The 22,075-nt window shown below is 32.2% G+C and overlaps 3 protein-coding genes across 8 annotated transcripts in view; 1 reads left to right on the top strand and 2 right to left on the bottom strand.

The window, feature by feature from the left end:
* Nucleotides 1-1,374: 1,374 nt before the first annotated feature.
* LOC139516405 (transmembrane protein 223-like) lies at nucleotides 1,375-5,001 on the bottom strand. Its single transcript, XM_071306480.1, has 2 exons — nucleotides 4,568-5,001; nucleotides 1,375-1,703 (listed from the first exon to the last, which is right to left on the bottom strand). The coding sequence occupies exons 1-2, from the start codon at nucleotides 4,959-4,961 to the stop codon at nucleotides 1,396-1,398; spliced, it is 702 nt and encodes a 233-aa protein (XP_071162581.1). The 5' UTR covers nucleotides 4,962-5,001; the 3' UTR covers nucleotides 1,375-1,395.
* A 3,190-nt stretch (nucleotides 5,002-8,191) lies between these two features.
* LOC139516443 (uncharacterized) lies at nucleotides 8,192-21,023 on the bottom strand. 2 transcript variants are annotated; one of them, XM_071306560.1, is made up of 9 exons: nucleotides 20,472-21,023; nucleotides 19,318-19,572; nucleotides 17,460-17,597; nucleotides 15,832-16,222; nucleotides 15,220-15,390; nucleotides 14,612-14,696; nucleotides 13,739-13,870; nucleotides 11,660-11,819; nucleotides 8,192-10,887 (listed from the first exon to the last, which is right to left on the bottom strand). In XM_071306560.1, the coding sequence occupies exons 1-9, from the start codon at nucleotides 20,914-20,916 to the stop codon at nucleotides 10,502-10,504; spliced, it is 2,163 nt and encodes a 720-aa protein (XP_071162661.1). In that variant the 5' UTR covers nucleotides 20,917-21,023; the 3' UTR covers nucleotides 8,192-10,501. The 2 variants fall into 2 exon arrangements, with proteins under 2 accessions (XP_071162661.1, XP_071162662.1); XM_071306561.1 differs by lacking the exon at nucleotides 17,460-17,597.
* The window catches only part of LOC139516450 (synaptosomal-associated protein 25-like), a 39,817-nt gene continuing 38,765 nt past the window's right edge, over nucleotides 21,024-22,075 (top strand). For 4 of the 5 annotated variants that reach the window (XM_071306580.1, XM_071306585.1, XM_071306584.1 and 1 more), the window contains exon 1: nucleotides 21,026-21,136. The gene's annotated coding sequence lies outside the window, so the exon portion shown is untranslated. Of the gene's footprint in view, nucleotides 21,137-22,075 lie in introns of all 5 variants that reach the window. The other variant, XM_071306581.1, reaches the window with a different exon arrangement.

The following is a 22,075-nucleotide window of genomic DNA, read 5'->3' as shown; positions in this document are numbered from 1 at the left end:
TGTATATAAATGCCTAATGTTCTGTAATATGTTCATTGTCCTTGACCCCATTTCCATGGATCAGTGACTATCAGTATTCAATAAAAAGTTAAGATTTTTCGTATTCTAAATTTCTCTCTTATCATTAGTAACAGGAAATCTTTATTTGATATGTGTGTACCTTGCAAGGTTACATGCCCATCAGACTGTTTTCACTTGACCTCCACCTCATTTCAAGGATCAGTGAACAAGGTCAAGTTTACATGGTCAAGGTCTTAGATACTATAAGCAATAGGTCTATTATAATTTGGTGTATGAAATGTTTGTAAGTTAAACATGCACAACTGGCAGGTGTGATCTTACCTTGATCACATTTTCAGTTGGTTCAGAGGTTAAAGTTAAGTTTTTTTGTATTGGTCTGTTTTTCTAATACATGACTGTATGCAATAGGTCAAGTGTGTTTGGTGTATGAAAATCTTATTCCATGTATATGTCAGTCTTGCATGTTTATGTGACCTTGACCTCATTTTTATGGTTCATTGCTCAATGTTATTTTTCTTTTTAGTGTGTCTGTTTTTCTAATATTATTAGCAATTATAGTTTAATTACAATGTACCTGGTATATTTGTTTTATGGAACTGTAAGATGGCTATGTCTGTCTGGCAATTATCATCTGAACATGACCTCATTTTCAGGGTTCATTGGTCATTCTCAAGTAATCCTGGTAAAGTTTGTTTCTTAGAGACTATATGCATTAGGTCAACTATATTTAAAGCATGTAATGATTGTAAGGTGAACATGTTGGTCTGTCAGGGTTCATCTGACCTTGACCTCAAGGTTTTCTCAAGTTTTCCTAGTTTCAGTTTGTTTCTTAGATACTATTTGTAATAAGTCAACTATATTTAAAGCATGTTTAGTGTTTGGAATGATTGTAAGGCAAACATGTATTTTCAGTTTTGTTTCTCTCTGACCTTGACCTTATTTTCTTGGATTATGTTAAGTTTATGTGATAGTTATAGTAAAGCTTTGTATTTAGGACTAAAGAAGACGAAACATTTCAGTGTGTGCAATCTTGTCTAATTTTAACCTAATACACTTTTCTAGATTAGCCAACCACAAACTCACAGCCAAAAGTTGTCTAATACTAACAATGTATTATTAAATGTACATATATAAGTGAAGCTAGACGAGCTAGAAACAGCTTGGAAAAGGGTGAAACATTTATATATTTTAATACGTGTATAAGGCATATGTTGACTTGATCTTATTTAATAAATATATGAGACAGAAACAATTTCAAAACTTATACAGGTATCAAATATAGACAAGTCTTCAAATGTTACACAAAGGCAAGGTCATGAAATTATCAAATACCAATAGCTATAATAATTTGACTTATATAAATATGAAATTTATTTATTGATTAAAATTCTTCCTATACATTCCAACAGTACTATTAAATAATTTTGGCTGAAGAAAGTCTCCTTTACATTCCACACTATAAAACAGCCGGCTGCCTTTAATTTTAAATGAAACGTCTTTATTTTCTTCTCCAGGCTCTGGTAGAACAGTACATGTCATATTACTAAGCGGCACTATCATCTCTTTTGTTGATAAGAAAGGCCCATATGTATGAATTCTGACTTTTTGTCCTCCTGCTAAAAGCCAAATGTTTTTGACTGTATGTGCTGGAACCTGGTGACCAATAAATGAAAAGCCAAATCCTGTAATTATATAAAACATGTTGAATGTTAGATTGGTGTATTTTAGGCCACAAAGGAGTAATAAACTATTTCGTAAGCAATCTAACATGTTTAAAATCCTATGACAAAATTTATAGTTGTGACATACAATTGATGTTTTTTTCAGAAAATGGCTATTTAAAAATCATTTATAAATATCAGCTTTTGCAGATCCATTCTATCTATTAAAATGTCAAAGGAACAACTATTAAAGCATGTCAAACAAAATTTCAAGCAAGATTGATAAGGTCAGATAGTTTAAAAAACATATTTTTAACCCTTTGAACTTTCTGGTAAAAGAGACAAAAAAAAACACATCAATTTTATGACTACACATAATGTACATACAGATTTAAAGACAAAATGTTTCCACTCTAGAACAGAGGTAAAAAAAAAAACTTTTTCCAGCATGTTTAAATAATACATATTGCAGAAATTTAACTATGAGTATTTTATAATTTTCCTGTTAATTTTCATTAGCAGTCTTGAGCTCATTGTATCAAATAAAATCTTAACGAGAACTTCCTTGTTTGTACAGTCTGATATTTCTCTGTTGTCTTGGCTAGTCAGTTAATTAGTAATCATAAAATTACCTACATGTACAAGGTTAAAAGTTCACAGATCTTGTTTTTTTAAATGACTGTGTAATGTGATTTTAAATGTGCATGACTATCAGGCATGGGGTAATCGTAATCAGTAATCGTAATCGGCTGTAATCGATTACATTTTGCAGTGTAATCCTATGTAATCAGTAATCATGCCATTTCTGATTACAAGTAATCGTAATGTAATCGATTACATGGCAAAAAACAGGTGTAATCATGATTACTTTTAGATTACTTTAAGATTACATTCATAAGATTACTTGATGATTACAAATCTTGTATAAATATGAAAATAGTTTTTGATAGACAAGATGAAAATAAGAAAATGTAAAGCTTGAATGAAAAATCATGAAACTAGTAATCACAATGATGGGACCTTGTTTGATGTGATCATCTATATAACAAATTTGTATAACCAAGTGTTTTATTTTGTTTTAACAGTTTACAAAAAGAAATTTACTGTCCAATATTTCTATGAACTATGAAGAAAACCCGTGAAATTAAGCTCTTATGATACAAGAATATGCCTTGAAAGCATTTGTTTTCCTTGATGAAAACTTCTGTTTCATATTAGTTTACCCAATATTTTTACATAAATACATTGAAATTCAAATGCAGAAAACATTTAGTTCCTATTTGACTTTGATGGCCGGCATAAATATATAAGCCCACTTAATTCAAAATGGAGGTTAAACCCAGGTTTCATTTATTGACAAAATTGAATGAATTTTATTTTCCATAAATTCGTGTATAATATGTGCTTTCTTATTTTTATTCTTTATTAACTTTATTAGCCTTAAGGCTCACCAGTATAAACAAGTACATTTTGTACATGTACAGTGTATACATATGGCATAAATATTGCAAAAAATATGCATAGTAAACAATAGGTGACGTCAGAAGTTTCATCAATACAATAAACTGTTGCTTAATATAAAGAGAAATGTATAATCTTTCCTAAGTTACAAAACTGTTTTGTGTTTTCACCTGACAATAATTCTATTAATTTCAATTAGATCAAGTATTAAAAATTTTCAAACAAATAATGACAATCAACCACTTTTAACTTTATTTATATCGTTATTAAGACAATAAAATTTTAATACCCAAGCCCACCCATTGTTTGTTTAAAAAAATGGAAGTAGTGATTAACACCTGTAAAAACATTAATGGATGTGTCAATTATGTCCCAACAGACAATAAAACTATACTTAATTAATTTTTCCTTATTTTCAGTTCTTTTGTTAATTAGGCAGTTGGTTACAATTTGTAGTTAAAAATAAAGTTACATCTTTTACATAGAGAAAGGACACTTGTCTATAGCTATTTTATCAAATTGCACATGTTACACTGTAACTGTAACTGTCTTGTCTATAAATTCTTTTAAAAGATGAATAAATTAAGGCTTTTAAAAAAAATCACCAAAATAAGCGGATAAAAAGTTTAAAAAAAACTTTGATATAGCAATATACAATGTAATCATAAGTAATCTAAAGTAATCATGATTACAATAAAGAAAAGTAATCTAATGTAATCGATTACATATGAAATAGGGTGTAATTGTAATGTAATCGATTACATTTTATTAGCAAAGTAATTGTAATGTAATCGATTACATTTTAAAGTAATCGACCCCATCCCTGATGACTATGCGGTATGGGCTTTGCTCATTGTTGAAGGCAGTATGGTGACCTATAGTTGTTAATCTCTGTGTCATTTTGGTCTCTTGTAGAGAGTTGTCTCAATAGCAATCATACCACATCTTTTTTTTTTATATACATTTTTTCCTCTAGTTACATCTCAAATAACTTTGGTTGGGTTGCTGTCTTTATGATACTTTCATTCTGTTTCCATTCTCAATTTTTTATCTCATATAATCATGATAATAGATTATACATGTACAGAACTTACTCCAAGATTGGAACAAAGCCAAAGATGAAGGAGAAAACATCTCATAATCCAGATACTTCATTACATCATATGAAAATTTATAGTTAAAAACACATTTCAATTAAAATCCCTGTGGAATACCAATATTTTCATGCCATAATAAACCTTCATGTACTGTTACATATTTTACTATTTTAAAAATAATATCCATTAAAATCTATTCCTTGACCCGCTTGCGTAATTTCTGATTCAGCAGCCATATCAGAATGACCAAATACTAAGTACCTCAAAAGGGTTAAGGATTTGGTGTTTGTTTTACTGGCTTCTTTATAAGAAAAACTGTGTGTTTACCTGCAAGACCAATGATAGTAAGAAGTGCAGTCTTATTTTTATTCCTCCAGAATATATTATTCTTCCACCACCTGGTCTCATCAGGATCAGGCGCTGGGTCTCTCACACAAAGTAATGTATAAGTAAACCAGCCTCCAAATATGACTGATGATAAAACGCCAGCAACTGACAGGGATAACATCATGCCATTTCTCTGCTTGTTAGTGTAAAGCAAAATGTCTTGACGGACGTTGGTGTCAACCTCATAAGGAAGTCTCTTACTATAAAAACGGGAATTATTGTTAGCGTTTTGTTTGTGAATAAACGTGTGGATTCGGTTTTTTAAACACTGACATTTTCCTCTATATAAAAGTAGAATAACATTGACTCTCCTTGCATTTCGGAGGCACTCCATGGTGATGGGTATAGAAACGAGCAAGCGAGTGTCAACTATGATATTGGGATAGTACTTACATGTATCACTCCTTCAATATGGAGCACCGCAATATTTTGCAATCTAAATCCGTATTGGTGTGCAGATTTTTTCCCCTTCTTCCTCAAATTGACAAGGCTCATCATCGACAGAAATTGACTATGCCCCTTTATAAGACTTTCAAGTAGATTTTCTTACCAATCTAACATTGATGTATTCGATTTTGATTACAATCTTTTTTTTAAATTTTAACGTTGAAATGGGTTTTTGATTACAATTAATCAATCAATCAATCAAACAAACAATCACTCGCTCAATCAGTCAGTCAATCAATCAATCAATCAATCAATTGATCTACTATACCAATCAATCGAACAATCAATCAATATATCAATCAACACTTCAGTAATTGTTCATTTTATAGGAAGTCTCTTATGTGGGGAGGTGTTGGAGCACAATAATGGTTTGCGGACAATACGCATATGAGTATGTACCATATACGTGTATGGTCATGATCGTATCATTCTATGATATGGGCCGGTCCGACAGTTATCCGGCTTGATATCGGTCAAACGAGTATATACACATTATGATCAATGATCCATGACCATCCGCATATGATTGAAATACTCATCATGGGGTGTCGAAGTTATCACATATATTTTTTTGGGCCAATATAATCACATAATCACTTATCACTTTTTTAAACAAGATAATCAAAGAATCAAAAATGCAGTTCAAATTCAAATTCAAATATATTTTATTGTCAATTAAAGACGCCCATTACAGGCAGAATAATCACAAGATAAATTTGGTACAAATGATTACAAAATTATTTGAATACAATAAAATCAATGAATACAATTAAATCAATGAATACAATTAAATCAATGAATACAATTAAATCAATGAATGCAATTAAATCAATGATAATCAAATAATCAGATATAAATATAACCATGAAATATTTGGTCAGGTAATCAAATAATCAATAAAAAAAACCACCGAGTAATCATATTATCAAAAACCACTTGAAGAGGCTCACTATAGTCTGGAGCAGTTAATATATATACCCCGGACCCATTTTTTTTTTAATTATTATTATTCGAGATCTCAGAGTCTCTATGTTAATACTGCTTTTACCATATATAAACTCAGCCTGTGACCAAAGAGTCTCCTTGTATTTTCTATTATGAGATTATGTGATTACTTTGCCGTTTTTTTAAATAATTATTTGATTACCAGACCAAGTATTTTATGATTATTGATTATTTGATAATCTAAAACGGTATTTTTGATTAATTGATCAGTTATCTTGTTCAAGGATTTGTATAGTAAGACTATACAAATCCTTGTCTTGTTTAAACATTTTTTTTAATATATGATTATGTGATTATAATGGACAACCCGGCCTTGCTAGGGTATATGTTTTTTTTTTATTCATGAAGGAAATTATTACAAATGAATAGAACTATATTTTAACGATTGCTGGTAAAAATTGATACATGGGAGATAACTAGACGGATTTTAAAGTCTATTCGGGATTTCATTCCCTATTTAAGGTGGATAAGGATGTTTTGTTAAAAAAAAATCCTCCAATAGATTTCTACAATATTTATCATTTTGCAAGATTAGGGTGTCCTCAGCAAAATATGAAAGTATTATGACCACTTTCTTGGTAAATAAGGGAGATAACCCACCATGAGTTACCCCCCCTAATGATGATTTCCTCAATTTCCCAATAAAACACTAATTTCATGTTAATTTTTTAATTTTTTACAGTTAAAACATTTTTTTTCTACATAATTATAGAAAATACATTTGTTTCATATAATAATAATTGGATGTGTGCTTTACTTTCAGTTACAATCTGTGAACGGGGTAAAAATAACACATTTTGATGAAAATTGGCACTTCTGTAGGAGCCAATTATGCAAATTAGGTCACCCTGTACAAAAAACCACCCAATAGATTTTTTTTTAAATACAAGCATTTTGAAGGTCTATACCTAAGCATTGTTTAAGCATAATATGAACATACATTTCTTACCTCATTTATTGTCTGTACTGTATACTGATAATTGAAGTAAAGTGGCAAAATTTTGAAAATTGACTTAAAATACCATTTAATAGATAAAATGTCATAAATTAGTAATTAAAATTGATGAAAAATGTATGGTGAAAGGGAGTTTGTTCTGTCAGTCATTCTAAATAAACAAAACCTTATCATGGACCTGCCAAAAAAAAAGAAGATGCCCTTTGGGTATCAGTCTGTCCGTAAGTCAATCTGTTCAGATCAGGTTCTGGTTGTAACATTTTTGTCTTTTTATGTAGGCTATTGATATATGGTATAAGGGTAGCTCCAAAGGATGTGTTACTACCATGATGTGACTTTTGACCTTGAACTTTGACCTCAAGGTCAATTTAATGATTCTTTTTTTTTCTAGAACTGTAACTTTTGTCTTTTGATGTAGGCTTAACTGCTGCTTTTGATATTTTGTATGAATGTAAATCAATTCATGAAGATGTGTCATGCACCATAGTGACCATAGTATTTTTGACCTTGAACAAAGACTTCAAGGTGAAAATGATTTCCATATAAACAAATTTTTGTTTGCAGGTCTTAAAGTGACAAAAACTTTGCACACATGATAATGCTATGACTACCCCACACTTGTAAAATTCAAAGTATTGATAACAGGATGAAGGTATTGGACAGACCTAAAAAGTAACTACACGTTTCAACTTATCACTGTCAGGGTGTTGTATTGGCCAATTACGAATAATGAAGTCATTAATTCTGCCAAGTATTTTCTGTAAGAAAAAATATTCGACCTTAAATGTTACAAGTACCAGCAATTAGGAAGTAGTTTTCAGACAGACCAAAAAGTGCTAACATTACATCAGACAACTCATGATTATTGGTTCTCACTTCTATAGATTGAATGTAATAAACAATTAATTTCTCCAAAGGCAACAATGGTTGCCTTTTTTCAAGATACAGAATCAATCCTCCCTATATATTGCTCCTTATTCTAAATAGGGACTATGTTGCGAATACTTAGATGCTTTCCCTTTTGGGGCCCTAACCAAACGCTGAAAAGATACAGTGCAAATGAAGCATCTGTTTTACACTAATCAGAGATCAGTAAAGGGCCCAAGATATGTTAACTGGTTCTTAGTTAGAAGTATAATAAACTGAACAAACACAGGTTTGGGACAAAGAACCACAGTTTAATATTTTCTTTGCATATCAATAAAGCAATACATGTAAACATAATTACAAACAAAGCAAATTCCAGTTGAAAATCTGTGGTACTCCTAACACAAAGTACATAATAACTGTGAGTTCTAATAATACAAAAATAACATGCACTCATATGGACCTGATTAGCCATAATCTCAATTCTGAATACCATGTTATGTTCATAAAATGGTTGTGCCAATACAATCTGGTAACAAATAGATGTACAGGCCTCTACAATAACTTTTTTTCCAACTTGTCTTGTAGGACAAGTACATACCAAAATTTACTTGTCCGAATGAAATTGTTACTTGTCCAAAAAATTTCTATTTTAAATAACCTTTTTACATTTTTAGTTGATTAAAGGAGCAAAACCAATTTAAACAATATAACAGAATTTGATGCATTTTTTAAAATACTTTTCAAAAATATGAGTCAAGTACAACTGCGAAACTAGTCATATCACAGGAATTAGGTTCTAGTTTCCATCAATGCTAGTCTCATCAGACTCTAATCATGAGGCACCATCTGATAGGCCTGTACACTCATTGGATTTGTATTCTGTTTGTTTTTTTTTAAGTTAAAAAAAAGTTTATTCAAATGCAATCAATAAAAAGAAGAAGATAAGCCATCATAAGGTCTGATTGCCAATGAGACAACTCTTTGCTAAAGACCAAACGACACAGAAATTAACAACTATAGGTCACCATATTGCAAGTATTGTTTTTTCTACTTATGATCAAATATGATTTTGTTAATTTTATGGTAAACAAAAAAAATATTTTTGTGAAAAAATTAGCGGTATGGTATTTATTATAAGGAACAGAATAAGGTAGCAAAATGAGTTACTGATTTGTCTTGGTCCCGAAATATTCCTGCCTTGTCAAACTGTCTATCAATCATGTCTACTAAATATGTCTCCTACGGTGCCAAACTGTCTCTTAAACAATTGGAGCTGAATCTTTCGAGGTGCCTGTCCTGTAAAGTTACCTTATCTACAAAGCGCATCATTGATTCGGATCAGTAAGACTGGTTTCCGAGAATAGTATACCTTTTACCTCGATTGCAAGTAAACATGTTGAAAAAAAAGGTTTTGCATTTGAATAAACAGAATACAGAAACATGTCAAATTAATATTTGTTTTCTTGTTTTTTGTTTATAATAAATTACTTTGTTCATCAAAGTCGGATTACATTTATTTTCTGCAGAATAATTGTACTTGTCCCGACGGACAAGCTTGATACAGATTTTACCTGTCCGACCTTTTTTCCATCTTGTACCGGACAATCGGACAAGCGTTATTGTCGAGGCCTGATGTAATACCACCATCATGACCATTGATTTTCCTAAACAGTCCTTGTTAAATTTGCACTTTTCAAAGAATTGTACAGAATTTTTTTTTTTAAATAAAATATACTTTCTTTGACACATTTTGTGTGTTAATGTGCCTGTTCTAACTCAGGAGTCTGTAATTCAGTGGTTGATGTTTGTTTATGTGTTACATGTACATATTGGTTTCTTAATTATTTTTTGTACATAAACTAGACTGTTAGTTTTCCCCATTGAATTGTTTTACATTGACATTTCGGGACCTTTTTATAACTGACTTTGTGGTATGAGATTTGCTCATTGTTGAAAGCAGTACAGTGACATATAGTTGTTAATTTTGTGTGTCATTTTGTTCTCTTGTGGAAAGTTTTGTCATTGGCAATAATACCACATCTTTTTTTCCATATTTAGCATGAGTAAGGTTGTATCCTGTCCAGCACTAGTACTATAGAAAAAGATGACACTGTACATTATACATTGCATGTAAGAAACTAACCATCACTGGATATTAACCAATAAAATTTTCCTACGCAACTGGATGTTACTTTCTATGATTTGGTGGTACATGTGTATTACATCAATAACAAGTTATTCCTCAGTACATGTAAAATGTTTAGTAAAACATGTGACTGTTTTGGCATTAAAGCCATGCTCTAACAAAATAGATTTGAGGCCATTTTCACTGTCTCTGTTAAATGCTAACTGTAGATGTTTCAGACAAAGTCCACTGTGTGCTAATTTTCTAGCTGTTAGCTTGGTGATGCGTGAGGCCCTTATCAATGGAATGTAAGAATCTGTTAGCAAAGCTGAATTGAATGGAAAAACATCCTTTTCTGAATATTCAAAGTGCGCAAGAAGTTGAAATAGACTTGTGACATCAGCACATGCATTGTGAGCATCATATTCTACGCCAAGTAATTTTGTGACCAATGTTTGTTGTTTATGATTTCCTATGTCTTTAGTTTGAATTTCCTTCTTGCCAATTTTATTGTATCAATGCACCCATAAATATGTAACATGAATTCTGAAAGAAGACTGTGCTGACGTAGTTTGTTCATCAATATGGGAATGTCAAACGAAGCAATGTTGTGACCGAAAAGAATTGGTTTCTTCTTTTTGCTGATAAACTCAATAAATTCTAGGAGTACAATCTGAATATCTCTGCTTTTAACTGGTTTACCATGATGGTACATCTGATCACAAGAAAAATCAAAAGTCAATCCTGTTACTTCTGATGATTTGGGTGAAATAACCTCCCTAGGTGATACATACTCATTAAAAACAGTGGTTCCATCAAATGCAGCCAGCTGAGTTATATCAGACTTCCTTGATAATCCTGGAACAAAAATAAACAAATATTGCATTAATAATTAAAAGTGTATCTATCCCGAAATGTGAGATGACTTGTTCCATATATCAAGTTTGGTTAAATTTTGCTTTAAATACTGTTTTTGTCATATTAATTTTTCTAATTTAAAAAATGATTTAAGCGGCAGCAAGTTTTAAATGGTTGACTCTTTAATAACTTATGGCTTCTTGAAAAGTGCATCCAAATTTATGGGAGTCAAATTTCTTGATTGCAAGAAAAAATGTTTCAATTTCAGCAGGTTCTAATTTTAGCAGTCCACCCTATTTTCACATGAACATTATATTGCAATTTCATTTTCATCTAACTTATTGCTTATTATATCTGTCAAGTTCCTCATGAATAAAGGAAAATTTAAATCAAAGCCTATAGTGTATGCTGTTAAACTGTAATCCATGTCAATTTTATTTTTCATGATGTAAGGGACTTAACTCCCAACAAACATCAGTAATATATCACTTTATTCCAAGATTATCATTGAAGTATTCCCAATACAATGGACGTTTACTACGCTTTATGTTATGTCACTTTCATCTATTTCACTGAATTACAATTACATTGTAAGCTTATTTCACTTACTAACAATAGCAATGTAAGTTTTAAGGTCATGGTAACTTTATTCCAAGCATCAATATTTGATTAAAGAATCACTAATAAAGTCATGAAAGTAGGCAAATCATGTATCTTGTGTGCCATTATTTTAGCCTGATATTTGTGATTCAATTTGTTTGTTTACACTTACCTGTTGTTTCTAAATCAAAAACTACTACTGATTCTTCTCCTCCAAACTTCATCTTCGATGGAATAGTTTCTGTGTCAATATGTTCTTGCACTTCTATTTCTCCTCCATAGGTGTCTCCCTCTTTTACTGATTCTCGCTGATTATCTTTCAATTTCTTGGACTAGAAACAATAAAAAAAACATTTAAGAACAATTATGGAAAAAAGTGATTTAGATCTATGCAAATGCACAGTGGGATGTTTAGAACAATTGCTATTTTAAGTTGAAACATTTAATGTCTCCTTTCAATCAAAATTGAGAGCCAGAGAATTCTCCATCTGTGGGGTTTCAACCAAAATGTTAATAAACTTTAAGACTTGTGGCTAACTTTGATCAAATTTGGCCCAGTAGTTTCAGAGGAGAAGATTTTTGTAGAAGATTACAAAAATTTACGAAAAATTGGTAAAAACAACTATAAAGGTCAATAACTCCAACTGACCATTTTGGTCATGCTAACTTTTTTGTAGATCATACTTTGCTGAATATTATGATGTTTACAGTTTATCTCTATCTATAATAATATTCAAAATAATAACCAACCAGTTGCTTCGCAGGGCGCAGCATTATACGACCGCAGATGTAGAACCCTGAACAGATGGGACAAGTATGGACACAACTTTTAAGTTTGATACAGCTATAAATGTGGATTGTGATTAAATAGTTGACACAACATAGGTTTATGTCAAATTATGATTTTGGACCCTTTGGACCTTAATGTAGACCAATTTGAAAACTGGACCAAAAATTAAGAATCTACATACACAGTTAGATTTGGCATATCAAAGAACCCCATTTATTCAATTTTTGATGAAATCAAACAAAGTTTAATTTTGGACCTACTTGAAAACTGGGCCAATAATTAAAAATCTAAGTACATTTTTAGATTCAGCATATCAAAGAACCCCAAGGATTCAATTTTTGTCAAAATCAAACAAAGTTTAAGTTTGGACCCTTTGGACCTTAATGTAAACCAATTTGAAAACGGGACCAAAAATTAAGAATCTACATACACAGTTAGATTCAGCATATCAAAGAACCCCAATTCTTCAATTTTTGATGAAATCAAACAAAGTTTAATTTTGGACCCTTTGGGCCCCAAATTCCTAAACTGTTGGGACCAAAACTCCCAAAATCAATACCAACCTTCCTTTTATGGTCATAAACCTTGTGTTTAAATTTCATAGATTTCTATTTACTTATACTAAAGTTATAATGTGAAAACCGAGAAAAATGCTTATTTGGGCCCCTTTTTGGCCCCAAATTCCGAAACTGTTGGGATCTCAACTCCCCAAATTAATACCAACCTTCCTTTTGTGGTCATAAACCTTGTGTCAAAATTTCATAGATTTCTATTTACTTAAACTTAAGTTATTGTGCGAAAACCAAGAAAATGCTTATTTGGGCCCTTTTTGGCCCCTAATTCCAAAAATGTTGGGATAAAAACTCCCAAAATCAATCCCAACCTTCCTTTTGTGGTCATAAACCTTGTGTTAAAATTTCATAGATTTCTATTCACTTTTACTAAAGTTAGAGTGCAAAAACTAAAAGTATTCGGACGACGACGCAGACGACACCAACGTGATAGCAATATACGACGAAAAATTAAAATTTTTGCGGTCTTATAAAAACTGCAAAATTTCTTAAAATTACCAATTTAGTGCCAGCAACTCAACAACAGGTTCTCCAATTCATCTGAAAATTTCAGGGCAGATAGATGTTGACCTGATAAACAATTGTGCCCCAGCGGATTTGCTCTAGATGCTTCGGTTTCAGAGATATAAGCCAAAATCTACATTTTACCCCTATGTTCTATTATTAGTAATGGTGGCCATCTTGGTTGGTTGGCAGGGTCACCAGACATATTTTTTTTAACAAGATACCCCAATGATGATTGTGGCAAAGTTTGGTTAAATTTGACCCAGTAGTTTCAGAGGAGAAGATTTTTGTAAAAGTTAACAGACGACAACAACAGACGAATGACGCAAAGTGAAAAGAAAGGCTCACTAGGCCCTTCAGACCAGTCGAGCTAAAAAAGGCCTACCTTTATTGTGAGTCTTTTTCTTTTGAAATTAGTAGTTGACTGTGTTTTCCTAATCTGTTTACGCCTTCGATCCTTTCGAATTCCATGAAGTATGGTCAAATGTCCAGGAGAGAGTAGAGAATTCTTATTCACCTGAAAAGAGTGAAGACATTTGCATGTAATGTATTAAATTGATCTATTTTGAATGATTCATTTACTTTAAAGATATATAAAATTTAGAATGTAGAGAAAAAAGTACAGATCTGAAGAAAAAAAAAATATCTAAAAAAAAACATAATTATAGAATAACTACACATCAATTCACCAATTTGATGTGTAGTTATTCTATAATTATGTTTTTTTTTAGATATTTTTTTTTCTTCAGATCTGTACTTTTTTCTCAACATTCTAAATTTTATAGTGTTGTTTGGTCATGAGTTAAATATTTTTCTCTATTTGAATTTTTGTATTAGTTCTCTTTTTATTACACTGGCAAATGGCATTTTTTCTTCTGAATATAAGGTAGAAAATGTAAGGAACTATATCTTTCACAATTTGTTTTGATCCAACATCATGACAAAACCTACAGTTGTATGGTGTCAGGGGATTGAAATAACAACATTTATACACAGAATTATACGACTTTTAAAACTTTCTTTTTCTCTTTTTACTTTCTCTCCTCTTTTTACCATTATGAAAGCTAGTATTATATTCTATAAACTGTTTGCTTTATATGCATGTCCATTATATTATACTATTATTGTAATTTTATATTGTATTATGGAGATGACTTCATAAGTATGATTTACTTGTGTCTAATCCATTTTGCTTTAATTAAGCAAATAAAATAAGTTTAAACTAAGCATACATAATAAAGCCCCTAAATACATTTACCTTGCTTAACCAACCATAGCCTTCATTCTTTTGCATCACAGCTGAAGACACCCTAGCTTTTAATGATTTAGTCCCTCCATAAAACCTGAAAAAATCCCATAAATAAATGTTCAACATACAAACAAAATAGTTTATGCTCCACAAAAATAAAACACATAAATATGTCTCTCTGTTGCAGCTAGTCCTGGAAAATGACAGTTAGTGGATCGTAACTGTGGGGCATATGCATATAATGGTAAAGGAACTAAGATGAGCTTGAATTCATAGCTATCACAGTCTTCAACATTAATGACATTGACATGATTTTACAAAAAAAATATTCATGTTTTCCATTTTTAATGACAAAGTTAGACATTAAACACCCCAGATTGCATTGAAATCACAGTTACCACACATTATTGGAATACCAGAGAGTGTGTCACTTACAATTTTCATGTGTCTTACAAAAAGTTCTGTTTAAAACTGGAATTGTTTTACTTTGAAATTTTAAATTACAACATTGAAGATAAGGAAAATTTGTGCAAACAAAGACTTCTATTTCATTTTTTAAACAGTTGCAGAGATTTTGACCATAATCAAAAGAAATCCTAAAGTAATGTTAGGCATACCTGTTTTTTGGGGCAAAACTAGCAACACTGTTGTTGAAACTTTCGTTTGACTGTGTTGACCCTAGATTTAACAGCCTATCTGCTCTTTCAATATAATTTTGTGCCAACTTGTCCAGCTCTTCCCTCAGCTTGTCTCCAGAAAGGGCTTTCCCATTGGGTAAATGTTTGAATCTGTAATATTTATAAACAAACAGAAAATGAGATTGCACTGCCACTGGGTTTTTTTCTACACTAATAGCAGAATTCTAAAAATGTTATTCAGTCTAATGATCTTTTTTGTTCTGAACACATCTAAATGTAACTGTAGTAAATATTAATATGACATGTGATCAAATGTGAAAAATTAAATCCTTATCATTAAAGTTTATTTTCAATCCACACTGTACTTTTAGAAGAAAGAAGTTTTGAAAGTTATCAGGTGGGCCAAGACAAAGATGGATACATGATTAATACATAATGATGACAATAGTTCACACAGCCCTACAATTGTTTTAATTATACATATACTTTACTGAACTCTAGGAAGTAAGAACTTGTAAAAAATTATTGCAGCATTGAAACATTAAATGATCACTTCATCAGGCCAGGGATCAATGTTATGGTATAAATTACCTAAATTTAGTTGGATCTTTAACATATGTACACCAAGTTGGACTGCACTGTTCATGGTGTCCAAAAATATGTGGCACTATAGTGGCCAGTTCTGTCTTCATTGATTGTTTACTATTTTGGTGTTTAGAAATAGTATACATAAAACACCGCACTATGTAGGGAATGACTTTTGCTGATTTTAACTGTTTGTAGTTTTTTGACAGACCATATAGACGTTTGGACAGATTTTTCTTTACATGTGTTTTGTCATCTTTTTTAATAATTGAACGAGGCAGTCTTGATTGGGTTGTAGCATCATTATCCGCATGTAAAGTCCCAACCGTATATCCATCCTCAGCAAGCCTTTGGATCATTGAACATGCCATGTCTGGCTCCATACCTTTGCTTGATCCTGCAATACAAAATAAAAATAAAGTCAGTGTGTCCAATAATTTGTAATACTGTGAAAAACTGTTGACAAATTAGAGGTACATTATACACATGATATACATTATCATTATTGACTTTTCTTGAGGTGTACTCAAGGGCTATACACAGACATGGTCACTGGTTTCTTCTGTGGCCAAAGTCTAAAATGAGCCAATGTCTTGTCAGGAAAATATAGTCCTTAGCCATGTTAGCATACCTCAGAATGAGTCATTTACAGATATATTAAATGATAAGGATTTGTTTACTTATATTATATTTTCTGTTTTTCGAAAATGCTCCCTACTTTTTCCAAGGTCAAGCAAAAAAATTAATGAGCGTTCATGTGATTATATTGGCAAACTTTCTGTGAATTTATGATTACTTGGACACCCCCATGAGTGGCCTTTATTACAGTAAACATTAACATGGGGAACAGGAAAGTAATTAATATGTAACTGTTAACATCCCTATACCATATGTACACCTTTAATTACATGTACATGACCTTTTAGTCAACACTTACAACAGGTGAAAGGTGTTGAATTTTTATACAAATAACTATCTAAATTCACGATTATACATCTATTAAATCAAATAACACTATCAATTCGTCTTACAAGGGTTACAAAGACATTTTTCAAAGTTGTCAACTCTTCCCACTACAAGGAAAAATTCAGAACGGGGAGGGAAACTATATGACTACTTGTTCTTTTTAAAGGTGTCAATTCGTCCCTTTACATACTTCATCCCATAATCTTGTTACATTTCTCTTAAAAAAAATGACAGATGACTTTCTCAGTGTGTTTAACCATGTTTGTTTACATTTCAGAAATACCAAACTATTTAAAATCTTGTCTTTTGCTTTGCTCATTGTTGAAGGCCGTACGGTGACCTATACATGTAGTTCTTAATGTTTGTGTCATTTTTGTCTTTTGTGGATAGTTGTCTCATTGGCAATCATACCACATCTTTTTTTTTATATTTGATAAGAACAGTGTAACATTCCCATATACTGTTATTAAAATGTGAGCAAAACTCCTTAAAAAAAATTAAATTGTGTCCATATTTTACGGATGCCCTACATGCACTATAAGCTTATGTATTTTCAGTGGATCATGAAATTCGGGTGGAGTATAATGAAAAATAGCAAAGGCCCTATACATATATTGAAGTTGAACAGTCCACCCCTTATTTTCAATGAGTTAATCATTATTCTATACCTGTCCAGTTAACATTACACTCATGTGGTGGCTTTGGTTCATTTTTTCCTATGTAATATTGGCAAATACTACAATTTCTGGTTCTGACGTCAAATTCTACAACTTTCCCAGTATTAATTCCAATTAGATTTGCATGACCTGAAATAGTATGTAGAAAAGGGAGACTCAATATTATTTCATTTCATTTTTAGCTAACATATTAACGAAAAAGAAGATTTCAAATTGAAAATCTTTGGTGGTTTAATAGAGCATGATACCCTGTTTTTTTAAAAGAATAAATTAAAGTTCAATTTTGTGACAATAACTTCTCAACGTAATTTCATAAATCCATAAAAAACAAGAATGTGTCCAAAGTACACGGATGCCCCACTTGCACTATCCTTTTCCATGTTCCATGGACCATGAAATTGGGTAATAATCTAATTTGGCATTAAAATTAGAAAGATCATACTATAGGGAACATATATATGTACTAAGTTTCAAGTTGATTGGACTTCAGCTTCATCAAAAACTTCCTTGACCAAAAACTTTAACCTGAAACTCCCATTTTCATTTTCTGTGTTCAGTGGACCATGAAATTGGACTCAAAAGTCTAATTTGGCTTTAAAATTAGAAAGATCATATCATAAGCAACAAGTGTACTAAGTTTCAAGTTGATTGGACTTCAGCTTCATCAAAAACTACCTTGACCAAAAACTTTAACCTGAACGGAAGCACAGACAGACGAACGAACAAACAGAGCCACAGACCAGAAAACATAATGCCCCACTACTATCGTAGGTGGGGCATAAAAAGGAGTTTATCTTAATAGATAAATCCCAGCCACCAAAGCTTAAGTGTTATAATAAATGCTCAAAACTGAAAAATCCCCCTTTTTAAAACTTAAAATATGAAATTAATAAATCAACTGCTTCGCCAATCACAGCTTGATACCACCATAAAGGTTCAACCCTGTTTTAAAATAGGACAAAAAGGAACATGATATTTGTACTTGATCATGTGACACAGGTCTGAATTTGGATTGTAATCAAATATTTGACACATACATATAATAGGTTTCTGACAGAGAATAACTGTAATCAAAGACTTAGAATTGGGTAATGATTTGAATTTATATTAATTTTTTTGCTATGGTGCAATACACCATGTGCAGGGGCGTATGCAGCCATTTTTAAAAGGGGGTCCCAACCCAGAGTAAACAGGGGGTAGGGGAGGGGAGGTGGTTCCATCTACATGTATATGCTCCCATTCATATTCAGTCATCGGCCAAAAAAAAGGAGGTCCAACTCCTGGACCACCCCTCCCTTGATCCTCCTATGATGCTGTTGCAAATTGAACTCCCTCCATTTTTTATTGGCAAAAAAAATAAAAAATTTGAAGAAATTTTCTTTTTAGTTTTTAAAATCTTAAATCATAGATTTCTATTCAATTAAAGTAAAGATATTGTCTGGAAACCAAATGTCTTTGGACTTCTCTAGCTGAGTACAACGACAGGGTCAAGGTGATACCAATATACAACCGCAATATAAAAAAAAATTAAAAATGAAATGCAGTTCAAGTCAATGGATATAAACAATTCACAAAATTTTCATGCGAATTTGTTCAAGTGTTTTTGAGTTATTGTCCGACATGGCAATGATCGACAGAGGGACAGACCGACAGACAACTGTATTAACGGGCATATAAAAAAACCAAAACTATTCATTATAATCTTAAAGTAATATCCAGGTTCACATGGATCCTGAACACAGAGGTTTTTTTGAGCAGGTCCAAAAGGCTAAAACCCTAATGTATAAGAGATCAATAAAATAGAAGCCCATCTACACTTCATATCAAAATAACTGATAATATAATTTACCTGTGTGACTATTGTAAGACCAACCAGAACCTCTCTTCTGCCATCCAGCATCGAAGCTTCCCTCTAACTCACTGCACTCTGAACATTCCAGCTCCTCTCTCTGTGCTTCTTTACATGATGCTTCTGCTGCTTCAATGATAACTGGGGCTAGTTCCTTCTGTTTTTTACGTAATGTAGAGGCATCTACTGGAGGAATGTTGCATCCTGTCAGGAAGTTGTTCACATGGCTGGGTCCCATACCTGCATTAATCATGGCTGAAAATGAAAGATTTAAATATTATTTAGTTTCCTAAAAAAAAACATTTACAATATTTGGCTCATACCTGCCAACTTTTCAAATGCCCATGGGGGTTTTACATGAAAGATGGTTCTTATAGTCCTACAAAACCTTCAAAGGGGCCTTCAAATATATTATAATGTGTTTTTTAGGCTTCTTCATGCTTTAACAAGCTCATACCCATTGTTTTCTTTAAAATAGTGGACAAAATTGCTCTTACAAAATTTCCACTTGGGAGGCTCCATGGGGGAAATCCTCCGCAAATAGTGACAGATGGTGGGTCTTTTGTTATGTCCACTATTGAAATTGTAAATGTTTACCCTTCCTTAATTGAAGGACAATATAAGAAATACGGTGCAGTCCAGTGTATCCACTGACCTAAGACTTATGTCTTCACTTCATTCAACTGATAAAACCTTTTACAAAGTAAATAATAAATTGCAGTGAGTACATTTTATATTTCTGACAATGTACATGTATTTTTTATCTTGCAATTTACACTGGTTATACATATTTGAGTTCAGCATTAGTTGTTTAATACCAACAGATTGCCTCTGATTGTTTAAAAGAAATCAAGATAATTGAAACGTGAACTACAGATCTAGTCAGAGGGGACCCCAAAAATTGAAAATGAACAGTTCTTAAGAAATTCATGTATCCATATTTCAGTTACTGATTGCTCAACTTGGAAACATGTACAAATAAAGCAACACAGGGTGTTGATAGTTCATGAGTTGTGGTATATTTGCAATTGGGCCCCTGTAAAATTTGTATGAAAAGTGTTTATATTGATTATTTTTATATTTCCCCATGATCATAGTTAAGTAGTTATCTCTTGAAAACAATCACCATTTGCATTCCTTTTCTATATAATTACCTAAACAAACTTTGTAGTTGATATCAAAGCCTTTGCCGTTGCTCTTCTTCCCCGTTGGTACCAGACTGATGTGTTGACAAGCACTGCTCGGACACGAGATATATAAAAAACTAGCCATCCCATAAATCACCTCATCTTTTATATCAGATAATCTAAGCCATGAACTGCATTTCTCACAGTTCATGGACCTAGCCAGCACATCTAGCTCAACAACCCGTCTTCCTTGGAACCAAGGTTTGGAGGATCCCAGTTCAACATTTTCCCCAACTTCCAAATCAGTTGCATTTACACTTGTAGGTCCTTCTACAAAAACAGCGCCGTAATCATGGTCTTCACCTCGTAATGTTTCCTTACTATTCATTTTTCTCATACGGTCCGCCTTTTTACTTCTTCCTGTGCTAGCCATCTTTCCACGAACACGTTGAGAATACTTGTCGTCTGCCATGTTTGTTGTTTACCGCCGGAGTTTGCAGACGCGGTTCCGGTTCTATATTTACCATGACAATCACGTGACAATTCAAAACATCACGTGACGTAATGTCCTGCTCTACCTTAAACAAATTATAATATTCATGACGTCACCTGACATATTGATTCAGACGAAAATCGCATAAAACTTCATTTTTCAGCTCATCTTACAGATTTTACATTCGTGGGAGGTTGTGGTAAGACAATAACAATCACAGATTCATACAACATCGTTTTATTAAAGATATAGTGTACTGCAATCACCCCGTTTGCCCTACCTAAACCCAGACCGAAGTGGGCAGTGCTCAGATTCCTGTTTACAAATTTTTTTAGTGACAGTGTTGTCGGCTGATGTGACGCACGTAAGGGTTTAGGCTACTATGATTTACAACTAGATCTATGATATTTATTGGGTTGAATAATAAGAAATATAACATAAGATACAAAATGCTAAAAATTGTATTTATAGAGTGAGGACCCTCCTTTTTTATGACGATCTAAATAGTAGCCTAATGATTATCTCTATATTCATTAATTTTGTTTTTGCAGTTTATGATTGAGGCTGAGAATGTTCTGGTGTGTCAAAATGTCCTGTTTGTGTAATGGTGACAGACACGATTTCTAATTTTTGTTTAACCTCTATACTTTCAAAGTTTCAGTATCTAGTCTTGCAAATAGGGTGTCTGGGTTGAAGTTGCGTATCCCTAGTTGTTGCATTGCTTGGTGGTACAGAACTTCTCTTTGATTTTCGTAGTTGGAGAACCCTGTGAGATAGTGTTGTGGTGTTTCCAAGAGGGTGGTAAAGGCTTTTTTTCGTGCAACATTTTCGGCCTTTTTATTTCCCGTATTATCATGTTTTGACGTTTTATTTCTTGTTTTCTCCAGTTTGGCACGATTTGCGTGCTCCGTGTTTCCCCTTATTTATTTTCCGTGTTTCGTGTCTGTGCTCTTAATTTCTTTCGATGTCCCGCATTTGATTAAAAAGTCAGTGTTTTATAATACCTTCTGAAATTTGTGTAATCTAATAGTAATTGATGTATGTTGTTACCATATTGTTGCGTGTTGTTTGGTTTCTATATTTGGAACAACAACAACACTACAACTTGACAAGTTTAAAACATATTCAAAGTCGCTGT

Source organism: Mytilus edulis, chromosome 3 (assembly GCF_963676685.1).
Source record: "Mytilus edulis chromosome 3, xbMytEdul2.2, whole genome shotgun sequence".
Classification (NCBI taxonomy): Eukaryota; Metazoa; Mollusca; class Bivalvia; order Mytilida; family Mytilidae; genus Mytilus; species Mytilus edulis.
Note: the sequence above shows the minus strand (reverse complement) of the source record. Positions and strands in the feature narration are given on the sequence as shown.